The sequence below is a fragment of the Erpetoichthys calabaricus genome, chromosome 2, assembly GCF_900747795.2.
Source record: "Erpetoichthys calabaricus chromosome 2, fErpCal1.3, whole genome shotgun sequence".
NCBI classification, from domain to species: domain Eukaryota; kingdom Metazoa; phylum Chordata; class Cladistia; order Polypteriformes; family Polypteridae; genus Erpetoichthys; species Erpetoichthys calabaricus.
Genome location: NC_041395.2, coordinates 316,078,704 through 316,099,276, shown reverse-complemented (window position 1 = coordinate 316,099,276; position 20,573 = coordinate 316,078,704). Strand labels below are relative to the sequence as shown.

At 40.4% G+C, this 20,573-nt stretch overlaps 1 protein-coding gene across 1 annotated transcript in view; it reads right to left on the bottom strand.

Annotated features, from left to right (window-relative positions):
- Positions 1-4,008: 4,008 nt before the first annotated feature.
- The window catches only part of LOC114647262 (leucine-rich repeat transmembrane neuronal protein 3-like), a 355,251-nt gene continuing 338,686 nt past the window's right edge, over positions 4,009-20,573 (bottom strand). Inside the window, exon 3 of the mRNA XM_028795916.2 lies at positions 4,009-4,963. Coding sequence (XP_028651749.1) covers positions 4,766-4,963 — 198 coding nt within the window. The 3' untranslated portion in view covers positions 4,009-4,765. The remainder of the gene's footprint in view (positions 4,964-20,573) is intronic.

The following is a 20,573-nucleotide window of genomic DNA, read 5'->3' as shown; positions in this document are numbered from 1 at the left end:
GCAGTTCTGCAAAGAAAATTGAGGAAAGCTGGCAGTGTCGAGATGTGCAAAGCTGCTGCCTCACCATTCTCCGGACCCATTTTTGATCTGATTCTTCTCAACTTGTATTCTTATACATTCTTATGCTAGTTGGCCACTCTTAGTCTCTGGCTGGAGGGCAGCAGTCTAAGATTTTCTCTGAACCTCGATATTAAGGCTCTAAGCATTTTGAGTTGAGGAGTCGTGAAGGCAGGGAGCGCTTGCTTCACCACTTGAGTGTATGTTCTTAGTGATGGAATGATTAGTTTTAACGATATGCTTGACTACTTACAACATGTCTCATCTTGGATGTCAACTGTGGCAGTAACACTTAGCGAGTGATACTTCATTCATACAAATTGGATGTTTTGCTACTTTGTTCAGATCTATAGCGCTTGGTACTTCAGCTTTTGGATGTGTCACCCTAGATGTTGAGTGCTGGATGGAAGCATCAGGTGCTAGGCAGAAATCAACTCTCGAGTATACATTAGTCCATTGTTGGATAGATAGATAGATAGATAGATAGATAGATAGATAGATAGATAGATAGATAGATAGATAGATAGATAGATAGATAGATAGATAGATAGATAGATAGATAGATAGATAGATAGATAGATACTTTATTAATCCCAATGGGAAATTCTGGGATGTACTCACTCATGCAAAGCTTATCCCAGCAACAGTGGACACAAGGCCAGTCCCAACCCTGCATGCAAGGTGATTCAACACACAAGCAGAATGAACTGTTTTAAGGGCTTCGTGCTTATTTGATTCATTCACAATGAGTTTGTCATTTTTACTTTCTCGTATTGGAATCATCCAAAAATTTGATTTCAAGATTTTAATGAATCTCAATATTTTAGACCTCCCTGATTCTGAAAATTACATATTTGGAATTATGTCTGTGTGAGTTTGTGTATGTGCATGTAAACATGATAACTTCAGTACACTTTCACTAAGGTCAACCAAATTTTGTATACAAGAATTAGGTACAAAACATAGATTTCTATCAACCTTTGAGCTATTTCTGCTAACTGGAATTGGAAGTTTTTTATTGTTGCTACTGCAGAGTGTAATTTATTCATGTTAACTTTTATAATAATTGTTCAATATATTATTAATTTCATGGGATTTGTTGTTGATGGTTCTTAAATGTACATAATATAAAAATATAGTCATTGGCTTGCGGTTTACTCCTCAAATATCCATCACCATATCTGAGAAAGTCTAGGGGAGACCACACCCGATTTTTTCAAGTCAAACTTATTTCTTCACAATCATGGTATATATTAATTTGACACATGAAATTGCTTTCTAAAGTTATTTATGCGTATGTATTTTATAATGGAGGTAATAGATACAGAGTTCCCTATGTAAAAAATGCATTACAATTTACCAAATATGTCAATTTTTGAAGCCATAAATGTTAGTGAGTATTGATGGGTATCTTAAAATTGTACACATCTGCAAAACAGCATTTCCATGTCGTTTTCAGAAGAAAAAAAGCAATAAGCAAAACATGTTTGTGAGATTCAGTCATCGTATTCCTTCTTGCCACCCATAAGGGCCAGGGGCATAAATTCACTTCAAAAATTCATCATCAAGTGCTGTTATTTACATTATTAAAATCACTATTTAATTAATGAATTGCTGCCTGTGTTCTGTAGACAACTAGACAACAATAACTGAAAATGTCACATTCTTTCACTATAAGGAAGCTTATTTACTTATTTTGTAAAGATATTGTCTGCTTGCCTCCATTACCATAATGCATGCATATACTGTACTACAGTGGTCTAGTGACAGAAAGATTGAGCATGTGCGTAATAATCAAGTGACAAGAACTGACCAGACATTATAGACCATGCAGGTTGAAGTGTAATAAACTTCATACAGATGTGTTAACACAGGCAGAGTGGTAGTGCAGAGCTGTCATTCCTGCCTCACAGTAGCAAGTCCTGCATTAAATTTTTCACATTCTCGATGTGTATTTACAGACTGATACCTGAGGATACCTGCATCTGTTTTTAAACTGCGACAGACAGTTGCAGGCTTTCAGTCTCCACCTATGACTCTGTTTTATTTGAAAGGTTACTATACCCAAAGAATAAGTAAATAAAATATTGAGTAATACACTGAGATCTGGCACTGAAAAATTGGTGACAACAGAGCGTACCCACAAGTGCCACACTGCACTTTTGAGCTGCCGAGCAGGTATTGTCATGCTGCTCACTCCCCCTACCGTGCAGCAGTATGGAAGTGCTGTGCAAGTGTTCTTGTACCTTTCACTCTTTGTTAATGCACATGCAGCTCCTGAATCTCCTCCGGCCCTCCAGTATCCCACTCACCATTTATGTGTTGGCGTTTCGCAGGGCTTGATACCTGATGGGGGACCTCCCATCACTCCTGGTGGTGCCTCCCATTTAGTCTTGAGCAGAGGAGACTGGGTAGTGACCTAATCCACATATTTAAAATCCTCAGTTGTATTGATAAAGTAGATCCAGCAACATTCGTTTAAGCTTAAGGGTGAATCACATACTCGTGAACATCAGTGGAAATTAGGGGGAAGTGCATTAAAAACTGAAACCAGGAAGTCCTTCTTTATGCAAAGACATGTGGGACTCCGGAACAAACTAATGAGACATAGAGTTGAAGCAGAAACCTTGATAACCTTTACGAAGAACCTGGATGAGATATTCAGACAGCTTAGCTATTAGCTAAACAAACAGACTTGATGGACTGAATGGTCTCCTCTCTTTTGTCAAATTTCTAATGTTTTTTTATGAAATTGAAAGGGAGATTAAAGAAATAAGTACCAGCTAATGTGTTATTAACATCCATTCATCAGTAAAAAAAAAATTAAAAACTAGAGGGAACATTGGTCAGAGCCCCACATGAGCAACTGAGGTCAGGTGTGGAATCTTCCACCTGGTCAAGGTATCATGCTGCCCCTTACATTTATAGATTGAATGTCAGGTGTCCCGGATTTCCACATGACTTTTCAAATTCTTCCATGTGAAGCCTGTAAACCATGAGGACTGATTTAGAACATGTATGTTATGTTGAATACCCCCTGTGGGTGGTCTTTTGCCCTTGGAACTCCTGCAGATTTTGTTTTTTTCTCCAGCCTAACTGAAGATTTTTTGTTTTTTTTTCTATCCTCCTGGCCATCTGACCTTACCTTTTTCTTTATTACATACTGTATAATATTATTGCCTAATCTTGTTTGTTTATGTTTTATATATTAACTTACTTTTCATTTCATCTTGTAAAGCACTTTGAGCTACATTGTTTGTATGGAAATGTGGTGTAGAAATAAATATTGCTGTTGCTGTTTTGGTGTCATGTTGTCGCTCTTAAAGTTTTAATTATTGGTGCACTTCCAATTTTGGAATTTCGGATTGGGGATGTTGAACCTGTAATAACGGAATATTCTTACCTCAAAAGACGGGCTAATCCTTCTGACATTTAGGGGATATTCTTGTCACAAATTTAACTTTAAGTTATCACATTTCTGTACTTTGTCTAGTTTAGAACTGACACTAGTTGTTTCTTAACCTGTGGAATCTTTAAAACACATCTGTTCATCTCAACCAAAATTGACCACCATAATGCTTTACAGTCAGGCTTTCCAAGTTATTCACTTGGCACTACTACAGTTAGTTTGAAACAAAGGCAGCACTGAGCACAGCACAGATACATAAATGACAGAATTATTGAAAACAATATTGAATGAATGAATGAATGATTTAATGAGCATATGAAAGAATGAGTGTGAAAGAAATGATTGAGTAAATGAAAAGACATGGAATGGATGCTTAGCAGTCCAGAGCAGAAGGCACAGACTTGAGTAACATAAGATAACATCCCATCATCAGACCCGCTCAGTCTACTTCATGGTGTATGGTGAGAGGAGAGCCTGGCATAACACAAAAGACGGGGATGATGGAAGGTTTGTGTGTCATCATAGTGCAGGGAGACAGTTTACAAATCATTTTGGTTTAATGTACAGCATCATGAATAAACTGACAAATATATTTGCTGAGACAGCATGAAAAAAAAAACAAATAGAAAATAAAACTCGTGCATAATCAGAACAGCGCACAAACCCGGGAATCAGTCATTGAAAAAAAATTAAAATGCAAGTTTTTATAATAAAAAAGGCAAACTCAAAACTTTTTTTTTAAGAAACACAAAAGTCACAGATTAAGTGATTATGGATTAGAAAGCAGTGGGGGCAGGAAAAAAATGCTTAAACTAATCTGTAATTTAACAAATAATAATAATAATAATAATAATAATAATAAAATAAAATTACATTTGTGGCAAAATGTAAATGATGGCTTAGGCTTTTGTGTCCAAACTGTTTTCATTATGAAAAATACATTAATATTTTACAGATTTTTGTACATACAGGTAGGTTAATGGAATTTTGAAAAAGGATTTATTCTAAAGTCTGGAAATCCTCCTTTCTTAAAATAAAAAAGAAAAAGGAAAAGAAAAAAAAGAAGTAAATTACTGCAAAGTTGAACCCAGAGAACAATCATGGAGTTCCAAAGTTTGTTTGTTTTTTTTTTGTTTTTTTGCTGTGCAGACCCTTAATGCCAAGTCAGGTCCCTTGGATCACTGGGCACAGTGTAAAGCACGTCTTCCATCTGTCTGGCTTTGTCTGAGCTTCGCCCTCCCTGCAATGGAACCTCGACCCTGAGATTCACTTGGACTGAGTGAAGGTCGGCCTGGGCGCCTACATGTGCTCACTAGGGCGCGCTATACTCGTTATTGTGCTCAATTCGATGTCTCGCTCTCTGTGTAGGTCCATGCTTTCTTCTTGGATGACTGTTTCGAATGTCTTGGAAGCCAGGAGCTCTTGATGGACCCCACAGTAACTTATCGTTGGCTGATCGAAGGTGAGAAATGAGGAGACGTTCATTGAAAGTGGGATCTGGACAGAAAGAAAAACAAGAAATCTGTTAATTCATAATTAATAATATCATATATTCCACCTTGATCTATTAATTAAAAAGTAATAATTTCATATGGTCCACCTTGATCTATTAATTAATAGATACTATCATATGTTCCATCTTGATCTATCAATTAATAAATAGTAATATCATTTGCTCCACTTTAATCGTATCCTTTTGTTGCTTCCTCATAGAATTCTATATCCATTTCCTCCCTCTTCTGAACCCATGCTGACTGTTCTGAAAAACTCCCGTACTTGCCATGTGAATTTCCCCTTGGGATTAATAAAGTATCTATCTATCTATCTATCTATCTATCTATCTATCTATCTATCTATCTATCTATCTATCTATCTATCTATCTATCTATCTATCTATCTATCTATCTATCTATCTATCTATCTATCTATCTATCTATCTATCTATCTATCTATCTATCTATCTATCTATCTTATCCTTAATAATTCTATCCACTAATTTTCATGTGATGCATGTTAAGCTTACTGGCCTATAGTTGCTTGGATCTGCCCTTTCACCCTTTTTATATAATGAGATGATATTTGCCATTTCCAGTCCTTCAGAATCTCTCCAGTGTGCAGTGACTTCCTAAAAATATGTGTCAAGGGTTTATATATGTACTCACTAGCCCCCTTAAGAACTCAAGGAAAAATATTATCTGGTCCTGGTGATTTGTTTGATTTCATTTAGCTTGCTCCAAATGATATTTTATTGTATTGTACAGTAAAAATAAAGGTATCTTGCATCTTGCTCTTGAAGGAAAGAAGGCAAGCAGGAAGGAAGGAAGGAAGGAAGGAAGGAAGGAAGGAAGGAAGGAAGGAAGGAAGGAAGGAAGGAAGGATCTGGAGATGCCAATGTGTGCCAATGAAGGAGGCAGGCTGCCTGGTAGAGAACCGTAAAAAGGAGTGTGTGGTAGATGATCCAGGAGACTGAAGAGGGTTACTGTACTTCAGTTGAGCAGTTTGAGGGAGCTGGAGCAACCCTGTGCTCAGGAGGGCTCTTGTGTAAGGCAGAGGAGTGGCAGCGAGAGCCGAAGGAGTGAGACTTGGTGCAATGCCCTGCTGGAAGCATATGACAGCATCAAGGACTCAAGCCCAGTTAAAAGGTTGTCTGTGTTTGTGGGCAGGATGTATTCTTTGTCTGCAGGATCCCTTCGGGGTGGCAGAGGAGACGTTGAGTTTTTAGAAGGATGCACCTGGGATTGTGAGTATCTAGAACTGATTCATGTCTTTGATTTTAAACTTGTTTTAATCGATTATTTATTAATCGATTATTAATAATTGCCAGCCACTGTGGTCTAGGGTGAACGTCATCTGTACTTGTCTATTTGTAGGTACAGTATATTCAAACCTTCACTTACTGAACACTTTGTATTATAAACTTAATTTTAAATGGATAAATTTAATATTTATGCCTATCAATGTACACTCAATAGCCCATAATGACAAAGTGAAAGTTTATTTATTTATTAAGAATCAGAAACTGAAATCTCTAATTTTTTAGAAGTATTCAGTCCCTTTGTCCTGACCCTCTAAATTGTGGTGAGTTGCCTCCTGTTTGGTTTAATTCTCATTGAGATGTATCTAGAACTTGATTGGAGCCCACCTGTGGTGAACCAAATTGATTGGACATCATTAGAAAGGCACACACCTATGTATTTAAGATCACACAATTCACACTGCATGTCAGGAGAAAAAGTTAACTTCCTTGTTAAGTCCAAGGAACACTCAGTAGACTTCCTCAATCAAACTATGGTTCTGCATTAATCAGGGCAAGGATGTAAAATCAAAAGCTTTCAATTTTCCGGAAGGAACGATGAACCTCAATGACTGTGACATGGTAGAAGTTTGGAACCACCAGTACTCTTCCTAGAGTTGATTGTCCGGCCAAACTGAATAACTGGGCAAAGAGGGCCTTAGTCAGGATGATGACCAAGAACCCAAGGGTCACTCTAATAGAGCTTCAGAGGTGCTGAGATGGAGGAACCTGTAAGAAGGACAGCCATCTCAGGAGAATTCCATCAATCAGGCATTAATGGCACAGTGGCTAGACAGAAGCCATTCTTGAGTAAAAGTTAAGTGACAGTTGAAATGAATCTGACAGCATGGGGAAAAAAGATTCTCTGATTTGATGAGACAAAAATTGAACTCTTTGGGCAGAACTTGATGCACTACATCTGGTGAAGACCAGACACTGCTCATCACCATCTATATTAAAGCACGAGGGTTGGCAGCATACTGCTATGGGAATGCTTCTCAGAAGCAGGGACAGGGAGACTGGTCAGAATTGAATGCAGTTTAATACAGTGAGGTGCTTGAAGAATACTTGCTCCAGAGGACACAAAACCTCAGAATGGAGTGAATGTTCACCTTTCAACACAATGACCCAAAGAATAAAGCCAATACAACACTAAAGTGGCTTCAAGACAAGTCTCTGAGTGTCCCAGCCAAAGCCTAGGCTTAAACCTCATATGACATCTGTGGAGACACCTGAAGATGGCACTTTACATGAGCTTCCCATCCAATCTAATGGATCTTGAGATCTTCCAGGAAGAATGGGATAAACTGCTCAAGTCCAGGTGTGCAAAACTTTTAGAGAGTTACCCGCGAAGACTCAAAGCTGCCAAAGGTGCTTCTAAAAAGTACTGAATTAAGGATCTGAAAGCTTATATGAATGAGAGATTTCAGTTTTTGATTTGTAATAAATTTGTAAATCTTTCTAAAACATGTTTTCATTTTGTCATTATGGATTATTGAATGTACAGCGGTGACCAAAAATGGCAAATGTATCCATTTAAAATGAAATGTACATCACAATAAAGAGTGCAGAAAGTGGAGGAGCCTGAATACTTTCTAAATCCACTGTATATACTGCATTACAAGGCATAACATTCTCAAATCCACTTAATCCCATTCAAGGTTACATATCTGGCAGATATCTGGATGGGGTGTCACCTCATCTCAGATCTCTATGTTGTAGTTCTAGATCTAATTACAGCTTTAGACTGTGGCACACCATGGTAGCAGTGTCCTTACTGCACACACATGAGTGACATGCATACATTAACAAGGCATCCTAATGTGTCCTGTAATGTTTCTAACCCCTTACACACCTTTGTTAAATGCACATAAATGTTTCCCAGAAGTAACATTTTAAGTAATTAATGGGCTGAACGTTAACTTGCTTGCGTTTCCGCTGAGCAATGAGATTTAAAATTACTTTTCGAAGAAAGGCCTGCTTAATACGATAGCTCCCATATTTACTCACGTAGCCTGCAATGAGCTGCCTGACAACCTGCACGTTTAAGACTCGCTGAAATGAAAACAGGGAGTGAGAGAGAGAGCAGAATTGATATTAGAGAAGTGTATTTAATCTTTCCTTTCTTTATTATTTTAATTTAAATATCCTATCATAAACCTTTTGCTTATCCAAGCATAAATATAAAGAGTATCTCTATGTATAATAAATTCAAGATTCGGCAATTTCAGGCAACTTTAAATCTGAGCTGAAAAAGAAATGGTTTTTAAATATTCACGCTGTTTTCCTTGACCAACGCAGAGGTAAAGGGCTGAAGTGAATGGCTTCAAATCCACAACGGGTCATCATCTCTTTGGGGTTTGTATGTTCTCTCCATTTCCATGTAAGCTGTTTTTCTGCTGTCAGTAATGACAAGCAAGATAGGTTGACTGGGAGCTCTAAATGGAGTTGGCATTAGTGGGCCAGTGCTATTTCAAGGGGTGAGTAGGGACCAAGCAAGCCTGGCATGACAGTATGGAGGCGAGAGATTCTGGGTGGTTATGGTGGCGCTGAATCAATGTCTTTGTGAGTAAAATGACAGACAAGACCAGCGCAAGGAAGGGGTTTTGGTTATCAGGCCAATGCAGGGTTAGGTTTATTGAGATTTGGACAATGGCTCTCCCTTGGAACTCAGTCCGTGGATATGCCCCTTTGTCTCCTCTCACACTCTAATGAATGATTGCACTCTCCACCCTGTAGTGACTTTCACCTCTTGGCCTCTCTCCACTGACCCCTTTTACTTTTAGGATCATTCTGATGACAAGGTTTTGTAACTTGGGATGTTAGCCTAACTGTTGCTCTTAAAATGTTTGATATTTGGTACCAAACATCGGACCCCTAACATGATAAGTTAGAATGCTTTAGGAGTCTCCTAACCATCACATCTAAAATTGTTGTCTCAATGCTGTCAATTTGGGTCTATAATTTGATTTTTTTTTGTCCAATTGTTCTGGGATACTTTATATTCTTAATATTTGTGTTGTATTTCTCTTATTTTATTTCTCTTATTTTATTTTTAAGGAGTCTCAAATTTAATGATTCATGTTATAAATTAGTTTGTATTATCCAGTTCTTCAGTTTAGTATTAAAATTTTGTGTTTTAATCATTTTTTAAATTTTAGGGTGTTTTGAGTTTAGCAATTTACTTTGGCTGTAAACCAGAGTGCTAATACAGCAGTGCTAATCACTGTGCCTCCATTCATCTGCGTCCCATGCACACTCAGTTCATTATTTATTCCTGAAGGTCATTCCCCGAGTATGACTATTTCTGTAATCGACTACATAAAGGGTCACCAAAGAGTTCTGAGCCTGACCTGTGAAAAGAACTTAAGCAAATTTAGTTTTCAGCATCTTCCCCATTAACACTTTTCTATTCCATCCAAATACATATATTTACTGTCATTCTTATATTAATGAACTAAAATCATTAATATAGCGCATCCCATGGAGGTGGACTTTCAGAATGAGAAACATTTGCTAATCACTCAGAGCCTGGTCTGGAGAATATGGCAGGTGTCGCAGCTGTTCAGGTATGAATATTGACATGAATCAGTTTTCTCAACACTTCTACCTGATTGACTGCTGCAATCACCAAAGTCAATCAATGTGATATCTAAAAGTTTGGTGGGTCCTTTGAGGCATGAAATCAAAACATCATAACAAATTGTGCATGTAATCATACTGGAATTGGCTTAGACCTTGAATTTCTTTGGTATTGGAGAATAAAATATTATGTGGACTTGGGATCACGGTGACGTAGGGCTGGGCAATATGACCAAAAATGTTATTTTCATATATTTTTCTATATCGGTCAATGGCAATATTTATGAAACATTATTATAAAAAATTTCTGATACTGAATTGTGGATGTACTTGTTTGGCTGGGGCCTTTTTCCTAGATGACTTACAGCATATGAGATATGATTGGTTACATTTCATTTGTTTTTCCGGTTGGAACACAGGCAGGTGAATTGACAGGCAGGTGAATTGACTTGCTCATGGCCACACAGTGTCAGTAGCAGGATTTGAATCCACAGCCTTAGGGTTGTGGAAGCCCAGGTGGCACACCAGCCACCCTACCCAACACAGACAGGCAGATGCAAATACTGTCCAGTACACAGTTCTCTCCGCTCACCACTACAAAGCACGGTACAATACAGCACAAGAAACCAAATACAGTCCTCTCTATTTCTCTCTCTCTCTTCTTCTGTTGCCTCCACTCCTCTTCCAGCAAGCTTTGTCCACCTCCTCTCAACTATGGCTCCTCGAACGGAGTGAGGCGGCCTCCTTTATAGTGCACCCCAAAGTGCTCCAGGTGCAACCGGATCCTCTTCTGGCAGCACTTCTGAGTGTGGTGGAAGTGCTGCAGTCCAGGGCTCTGGAACTCTCCAGGCGCCCCCTGGTGGTGGCCACGGACCCCAGCAGGGTTGAGCTTCCAAGCTCTAAGTTCGTGGCCATGATGCAATCCAGGGGGGTTTCCCTCTCGTGTTCCAGGGGACATATCTTCTCCCCCCGGTCCTTCCATTAGAAGGGCATCAGACAAGGCTCCCATCCATCTGCCACCTGGTTTGAAGTCCAAAGCTTTTAGCCACTACACAACACTGACTGATTTTATCAATCAATTTTTATCAACATCAATACATCCGGCGCCGCCGTGAGTGGCAGCCTTTTCAGCAGCTCCGTGTATGACTGTATATGTATGTGTACTTTTCTACTTTTATTTTTCTATTTTTATTTATTGATCACTCCTATTACTTTATTTTATGTGGATTCGTTCCCTGGACACACTTACTTTTACAACGTGGGCATGGATTTTTACACGCCGAGACTCACCTATTCAAGTACTCAACTTGGAGCGCTGAGAACAAATGCCAGTGCCAGTGTGGTTCCCTATTTACCCGACGAGGTAAGAAGGCGGTATTGTGGCAGCAGAGCCGGCACTAAGCTAAAAATGAAGCGGCTTGCGAGAAAGTGGCGTTTCAAGCCTTCGGTGCCTTCTGTGATTCTGGGGAATGTGAAATCAATCTCAAATAAGATCGACGAACTGGCTGCGCTGGTGAAAAATGTCAGGACCTACCGAGAATGCAGTTTGTTGTGTTTTGCGAAACCTGGCTAAATAACACCATCCCAAATGCCAACGTGGAGCTACCTGGGTTTAGCACAGTTAGAGCGGGCAGAGATGCAAGTACCTGTGGGAAGCACAAGGGAGGAGGACTCGCTCTCTGTGTTAATACACGGTGGTGTAACTCTGGACATGTTAACGTCAAAATCTCCACTTGCTGCAGGGATATCGAACTGTTGGCCGTAAGTTTACATCCCTACTACTTGCCCAGAGAGTTTGGACATGTCATTGTTGTCATCGTGTACATCCCTCCTCGGGTGTACGTGGAGTCAGCGAGTGACATCATCCATTCTGCTGTTGCTAAGTTACAAACGCAGCACCCTGAGGCGCTTGTGCTAATCGCTGGAGACTTTAACCATGTGACGCTGGACAAAACATTACCTGCATTCTCCCAGTATGTGGACTGTAACACCCGGGGAAATAAGACTATTGATTTACTGTATGCAAACGTTAAAGACGCATGCAGCGCCACCCCACTGCCTGCACTTGGGAAAGCAGATCATAACCTGGTTCTGCTTCAGCCTCACTATAAACCAAAAGTGAGAGTCCTACCTGTAACCACACGATCATTCAGGAAGTGGACCCCGGAGGCTGAGAATACTCTGAGAGAATGTTTTGGAACTACAGACTGGGATATCCTGCAGGGATCTCATAGTGAGAACATTGAGAAAGTTGTTGACTGCACTACTGACTACATCAACTTCTGTATGGACATTGTAGTTCCAGTAAGAACTGTACGCTGCTATGCTAACAACAAGCCATGGATTACAAGTGACATCAAGGGCCTTTTGAACCAGAAGAAAAGGGCTTTTAAAGACGGTGATCAGCATGAGCTCAAGCGCGTGCAGAAGGATCTCCGAGTCCAGCTCAGGGCGGCGAAGGAGCAGTACAGGAGAAAGCTGGAGCAGAAGTTGCAGAATAACAGCATGAAGGAAGTGTGGGATGGGATGAAGATCATCACTGGCTGCAACTCGAAGCGGGGTACCACCATCGAGAGAGACGTGAAGAGAGCAAACCAAATGAACAACTTCTTTAACAGGTTTGACCACCCTAACCCACTCTCACTCTCACCTCGGAGTATTGCACCCTCCACACATCCTTCTGCTGATACCAACATAGGAAAGACATCCCCACCCATAATTACAACAGCGCAAGTGAGCAGAGAGCTGAGGAGACTTCGTGTCAGCAAAGCAGCGGGTCCAGATGGAGTATCGCCACGACTGCTGAAGGTCTGTGCATCGGAGCTGGGGGGTCCTCTACAGCGCATCTTCAACCTGAGCCTGGAACAGGGGAGAGTCCCGAGGCTTTGGAAAACATCTTGTATCACCCCAGTCCCAAAGGTATCACGAAAGTGAGCTGAATGCCTTTCGGCCTGTTGCTCTGACATCACATGTGATGAAGACCATGGAGAGGCTGCTGCTTCACCACCTTAGGCCACAGGTTCAACACGCCCTTGACCCTCTGCAGTTTGCATATCAGGAGAAGGTGGGAGCGGAGGATGCCATCATCTATATGCTACACCGATCCCTCTCTCACTTGGACAGAGGCAGTGGTGCTGTAAGAATTATGTTTCTAGACTTCTCTAGTGCCTTCAACACAATCCAACCTCTGCTCCTTAGGTACAAGCTGACAGAGATGGGATTAGATTCATACCTAGTGGCATGGATCGTGGACTATCTTAAAGACAGACCTCAGTATGTGCATCTTGGGAACTGCACGTCTGACATTGTGGTCAGCAACACAGGAGCGCCACAAGGGACTGTACTTTCTCCGGTCCTGTTCAGCCTATATACATCGTACTTCCAATACAACTCGGAGTCCTGCCATGTGCAAAAGTTCGCTGATGACACTGCTATCGTGGGCTGCATCAGGAGTGGGCAGGAGGAGGAGTATAGGGACCTAATCAATGAGTTTGTTTAATGGTGCGACTCAAACCACCTACACCTGAACACCAGCAAAACCAAGGAGCTGGTGGTGGATTTTAGGAGGCCCAGACCCCTCATAGACCCAGTGATCATCAAAGGTGACTGTGTGCAGATGGTGCAGACCTATAAATACCTGGGAGTGCAGCTGGATGATAAATTAGAGTGGACTGCCAATACTGATGCTCTGTGCAAGAAAGGACAGAGCCAGTTATACTACCTTAGAAGGCTGGCGTCCTTCAACATCTGCAATAAGATGCTGCAGATGTTCTATCAGACAGTTGTGGTGAGCGCCCTCTTCTACGCAGTGGTGTGCTGGGGAGGCAGTATTAAGAGGAAAGACGCCTCACGCCTGGACAAACTGGTGAGGAAGGCAGGCTCTATTGTTGGCATGGAGCTGGACAGTTTGACATCTGTGGCAGAGCAAAGGGCGCTCAGCAGGCTCCTATCAATAATGGAGAATCCACTGCATCCACTAAATAGCATCATCTCCAGACAGAGGAGCAGCTTCAGCGACAGACTGCTGTCACTGTCCTGCTCCACTGACAGATTGAGGAGATCGTTCCTCCCCCAAACTATGCGACTCTTTAATTCCACCCGGGGGAGTAAACGTTAACATTTAACATTATACATAGTTATTGTCTGTTTTTCACCTGCATTATTATCATTCTTTAATTTAATATTATTTATTGTATCAGTATGGTGCTGCTGAAGAATGTGAATTTCCCATTGGGATTAATAAAGTATCTATCTATCTATCTATCTATCTATCTATCTATCTATCTATCTATCTATCTATCTATCTATCTATCTATCTATCTATCTATCTATCTATCTATCTATCTATCTATCTATCTATCTATCTATCTATCTATAAGTTTGAATATTACAAGGGTAAATCAAAATGTGAAGGCAATTTGAAAATTACGTGGTAACTGCAATGGGTAGAAGTTGACTCAATGCAATGGGTTTGTGGTGGCTTATGGGTAGCTCGAACAAGCACAGTGCAGAGCTCTGCCATTAGTCCAGATGAAGCCAAGGTCCACTCCGCTACAGGATTGCACCATTGCTGAACATGCCGTAGTGAGATTTCTTTAGGTAGTGGGAGAGAAACCTGCTGAAATTCACCAAATGATTTTGACTTGTGCAGATCAGTAAGCTGTTTGTGTATCCATCTTGCTCAAACTGTACAGTACCCCTATGTGCAGCAACAATGACCAACGAAATATGTCAGTCTTCTCTGATGAACGCACTGGCCATGTCGATGTGGGCTTGTGTGCTCAATGTTGATGGTCAGCCAGATCGAGCTTCATTGGTTACCCTTGTCTTTCCCGCTTTAAACTTTTCTACCCCTTCGTAAACTTTTCATTGATTCACACTGTTCTCAGTTCCATATTGAGCCAATATCCTTTTATGAATCTCAGAAAATTTCACTCCCTCTGCCCAAAGAAATCTCACTATGGCACGCTGTTTAACAGCGGGGCAATCCCGCAGTGGAGTGTCCATGTTCATTTCACTTTGGCTTCAACTAGACAGAGTGCCATTACCCATAAGCCATCACAAACGTGTTGTATTGTGCAAGCTTCTATACGGTGTCATTTACAAATTGTCTTTACTTTTTGATTTACCCTCATAGTTTGGACTCAGAAGAAACCAAAAGGTGTGGTGTGATATAAAGAACCAAATAGCTTATTATTAGAATTTAACGTTAGTGAATTTAAATCAAATGAGCAAATAAAAAAGCTAGTATTTGAAGACCTTTAGCTGTAACTACCATCATTTGTGTGGAAATGAACATGTTACAAGTCATTTGTCAGACTTGAAGGCAACACTTTTATCTTACTCAAATAAAATTCATTTACAAATTTATTGGTAGAAATCCTAGACTGTCGACTATCTGTGGCTTTGGGATGCTTCATGGCAGAGGAGCACTGCACTGTGTGGATCTTCAGCTAGGGTGGGCAGTATAGTCAAAATAATTATCGTGTGGAGAAGAAAATATATTTTGGAAGATAGTAATAATTATTGCAATACACAGAAAATAATGCTTTATGTAATCTACAACAGGAAGATGGCTTCTCAATTAACAGAACGTGCAAGAGAATGCAGAAGTAAATGAGTGGATCCACCAAGGCTTTCATTTTATAAGCAAATATATGGAGGTTACTAAAACACTGAGGAGGCCACAAAAACAAAGAGAAATCAAAAAAATACCTGGACAAGCTTCAGAACTGGATGGACACTGAGAAAGTGCAGTTTAGTTGAGGAAAATGCAAACTGCTACACGTGGGCATAAGGAACATCAATTATAAATACAAGATGGGAGACACGGTCATACAGAAAGCAACGTCTGAAATGGATTTAAGGGTTTATGTTGACACAACCTTTTTATCATCTAAGCAGTGTGCAGAAGCAATTAAAAAAAGACAAATAAAATGTTAGGTAATATCATAAAAACTACCGACTTTATGCTCAGGCTAAATATTGCACCAGTGAGGCCACATCTGGAGTACTGTGTGCAGACGTAGTGGAGGGGTTATATTGGAAAAACTTCCAGAATTTATTACTGTGGTGTCATTACTACTGACTGCTCTCTGTTTAGTGCTGAGCTCATTGCCGGCAGCAGCCGTGCTGACTCAATGCAAATTAATTTTTCCACGCCGATGTTCACTTCACTGCACACACACGTGTAATGCAGTCACTTGTGTAGAGATCACACTACATGATACAAGAATGAACGTGAATAATACACATCAAGCTGGAGTATCCTAGCACTTTGAACATATATGGAAGTACTGGACATACTTACTTACTGACCCAGTAAAACTCTCACATAAAGGCAGACATTTTTATTTTTGCTTCACAGGCAACATTTGAGTTTGGCTCAATAGCACCCACTAGAGACCACAACCGACATACTTACTTACCAACCCAGTAGAAGAGTAGATGTTTTAAATTTTTTACTACTTTTCTTTTTCCTAAAAACACCAGAGTGAATTAGCATTCATGTTATCACCTGATACACTATAAAGGGGGTCCCCAACTCCAGTCCTGGAGGGTTGCAGTGGCTGCAGATTTTTTCTAACTCTTTTCTTCTTCTGCTAATTAACTACTTTTGAATTAACTTTAATTGACTTGTTTTTTTAAGATTTGTGCACTACAGCACATAACCATCACTTCTTCTTCATTGCTAGCTAGTTAGTCAACATGACCATGTATGACAGCCCCTGACATATTTGATCGTTCTTTTGCAGTAATGTTGGCCATTGGGCATTTGGACTTAAGCAGAGGCCTACCTTCTGTGGTATAGCTGGATCCATGGAAATCACACAATTAAGAAAGAAAGAAAGAAAGAAAGAAAGAAAGAAAGAAAGAAAGAAAGAAAGAAAGAAAGAAAGAAAGACGACAACGCATTCAACTCTGGCTGTATGGGCATGTGGACTGAAGCAGAGGCCTGCCTTCTGTGGTATAAATGGGTCCGTGGAAATCACACAATTAAGAAAGAAAGAAAGAAAGAAAGAAAGAAAGAAAGAAAGAAAGAAAGAAAGAAAGAAAGAAAGAAAGAAAGAAAGAAAGAAAGAAAGAAAGAAAGAAAGAAAGCTGATCATGCATTCAATTGCAGACACGTGTGGTTCGGTTGATTACCTTTTTGGTGCCCTGGAGGCTGAAATCAGCTCAAGTGCACCTCCATCCATCCATCCATTTTCCAACCCACTAAATCCGAACACAGGGTCACGGGGGTCTGCTGGAGCCAATCCCAGCCAACACAGGGCACAAGGCAGGAACCAATCCCGAGCAGGGTGCCAACCCACCGCAGGACACACACAAACACACCCACACACCAAGCACACACTAGGGCCAATTTAGAATCGCCAATCCACCTAACCTGCATGTCTTTGGACTGTGGGAGGAAACTGGAGCACCTGAAGGAAACCAACACAGATGCGGGGAGAACATGCAAACTCCACGCAGGGAGGACCCGGGAAGCGAACCTGGGTCTCCTAACTGCGAGGCAGCAGCGCTACCACTATGCCACCATGCCGCCCCACAAGCGCACCTACCAGTTTATAATTGGGAGCCTGAACGAAACAGGGAGAAGACTAAGAGAGAACAAGAACAAGAAAGATGAAAGACCAAGACAGTGGTCAAAAAGCAAACCAGAAGTAAAAGAGATGGTAGGATCGGGACAGGAGTCAGTGCAACGTAGAGTGGAGGCAGGCAGTTGGGAGAGAAGCGTGTGGCTGATGTTAAAGAGAAGGCTAAGAGGCTCCCAGACCACTCAGCAGGAGTGACCAACCCCTCCAGGAGGCCAAGGAGTGACAGAGGGAGCGGACTGGTGACAAGGACCCAAGCTCAGTTAAAGGGTTGACTGTGCCTGTAGGGAGACATCTTGTCATCCTGAGGTGACCCTTATGGGTGAGCTGTGGGGATGTCATTTCTAGAAAGAGTCACTGTGGCTCAGGACTGTTTTTAAAAAGGAAGTATTCTGCCAGTGGAATTTTAAAACACTGCCCTTCCCTGCACTTTGGGGTTCAGAACGCATGTTTGACTTTTTGTTTGGTAGTAAAAGCACTTGGCACGCTGACACCACCTCTTGCCGGTTATGTGTCCTCAGTTGCTCAGCTCATTCTCGGTTATGACTATCAATGGTTCAAGACTCGAGACCTGCCACCGACCATGGAGCTAACCCGGACCGTCTCATCTTCTTCATGTAATTCTTTGCAATATGCGGTGAAGCAGACTGAGGACTAAAATTTTGGAATCAAGTAATTCACGTTCTTTTTTTTTTCAGACATTTATTTTCTCAGGGTTGCTGAGTAATCATCATGTGCAAGGCAGGAACAACACTTGGACAGGGTGCCAACTCAACACACACACATATCAGGGGGCTAATTTATGGATGCATACCACCGTCTCCTTATTGTGTGCCAACAGCATTACCACTACCACTGCGCCACCATGCCACACTTCATTTTCTCATTTGAATAAAAAGCTTAAAAACTATGACTCACTATTTTGGGTGGACTTCAGCCAATGAGAAGAAAGACAGGAGGACGTGCTTAAAGAAAAGTGTTTACCGTGACAGGCGGCTAAAAAAAAGTGCCTATAACATTAAAAAGATTCTCAGAATAACTAATTAAAAAATAAGCAAAAATTTTAGCATGCAATAAGCTGTAAGTAAGCAACCTCACTCGTGTGTCACTGTAAAAGAACAAACTAAGCTGACATTTACAGTAAGCACAAAAATGACAGAGAAATGAAACACATTATTAAAAACGTATGGATCTGACCCTATTATAACTGTTTCTGAAAAGCATTTTACTAAATTTACACAGCCCTTAACTGACATTTAGATGCATGTGTCCCAGACAAAATCCCACAAGCTTTGTACAATCTGCCTTAATACTTCATGGAGCAAGAAGCAATTTTGTTGTGTTATAAAAAAACTTTCCTTGTGAATTTGTAAAGTGCCTGTCAGTGTAACTACAACATTCTGTGCCATTGTAAATAGTATATTTAAAAATTACTAATTTATTTTGGGATGACAGCAGGAGTTATTACCGCCAGGGACAATACCATGACTGAGGATGAAACCAAAACTCCAAAGTGAGAACTGGAAAATAATGGGACACTAGGGGGCCGTATGCTTTAAAGGGGGCAAAATAACCTAGCACTGGGGAGAGTGAATTGAGCCATCATGTGCAGTTCTTACACTCGACACTAGAGGGCCGGCACCAGAACAGAATTGATAGATAGATAGATAGATAGATAGATAGATAGATAGATAGATAGATAGATAGATAGATAGATAGATAGATAGATAGATGTTAAAAGGCACTATATAATAGATAAATAGACAGATAGATAGATGTAAAAGGCACTATATAATAGATAGATAGATAGATAGATAGATAGATAGATAGATAGATAGATAGATAGATAGATAGATAGATAGATAGATAGATAGATAGATAGATAGATAGATAGATAGATAGATGTTAAAAGGCACTATATAATAGATAAATAGACAGTTAGATAGATGTAAAAGGCACTATATAATAGATAGATAGATAGATAGATAGATAGATAGATAGATAGATAGATAGATAGATAGATAGATAGATAGATAGATAGATAGATAGATAGATACCAGCAATCGTGCAGAACTGTTATTGTCCAAAGGGGTAAGTTTGGCTTTTTTATTAAAAAGTGTGCTGTTTCTGTAAATGTTTGGACTACTAAGGTTTATAATTTTAGCAGGCTGCCATGACCTTCCCTATCCTATTTTGGGCATCATTGTTCCTGAAGGCAGTATGTAAAATATACTCCACCCGAGGTCATTTCTATGGTTTTCCTTTATTCAGCAGGCACATTATTCCACGCTAGCAGTGCCCGTTTCTCAGGTGTTAATGTTACATTCAATGTAAAGCCTGGTCAGCTAGCACAATGTTTCTTGCCTCTTCTGGGATGGAGTGGAGCAGCTGCTGCTGTATGCAGATCGTTCCTGTCAACTTGCACTTCCTTTGGTTTGCCTAGCGGCTGACAATAAAACTACATTATTATTGCAAGAAAAATATGCTTTCTTCAAATGTGCAAAGCTCGCCGATAGATGCACACTCCCTTATTGATCTGGACCCCTGTGCTACAGAATAAAGCTTGGAGAAAAATCAGTCTAAAGCTTAACTAATTAGGTTTATTGATGAGAGTTTTGGCAGCATTTCAAGCATTTATTCCAGAGCTCATACCTTAATGGCTTGAGGACCGCAAGTCATCAATAAATTACAGGGCTTCGTAATTAATTGAATTCCTAGCATTTTGTTTCCATCCCCCGTCCCATTTTATTTTCTACGCTAAGATTCCAAGCACCAGTTCACACACACAGCACACATGCGTATGTCACAGTGCGCCACACTTTTGCTACCCCAGTACTTTCTTTGCTTCAGATCAATAGCAACCATAATAAAAAAAAAAAAAAAAAGATTTCAGTGAAACCAACATTTACAATGAATTGTGAGAGACTTGTTCGTTTATCACCTTCTGCTGCCTGAAACGTTCAATTGAAAATGCATTAAAGAAAAAATTGGCTCCAGTGATCTGTACTATATGCTCCACACGTTAAATGTGAATGAGTGATTATGGAAATTTTCTAAATGTGTGAAAAAGTAAGCCTTGGGTCGGTTGCCTGTCTTACGCTGGATGCTGCTGAGATAATGGGTTAATGGGACCCTG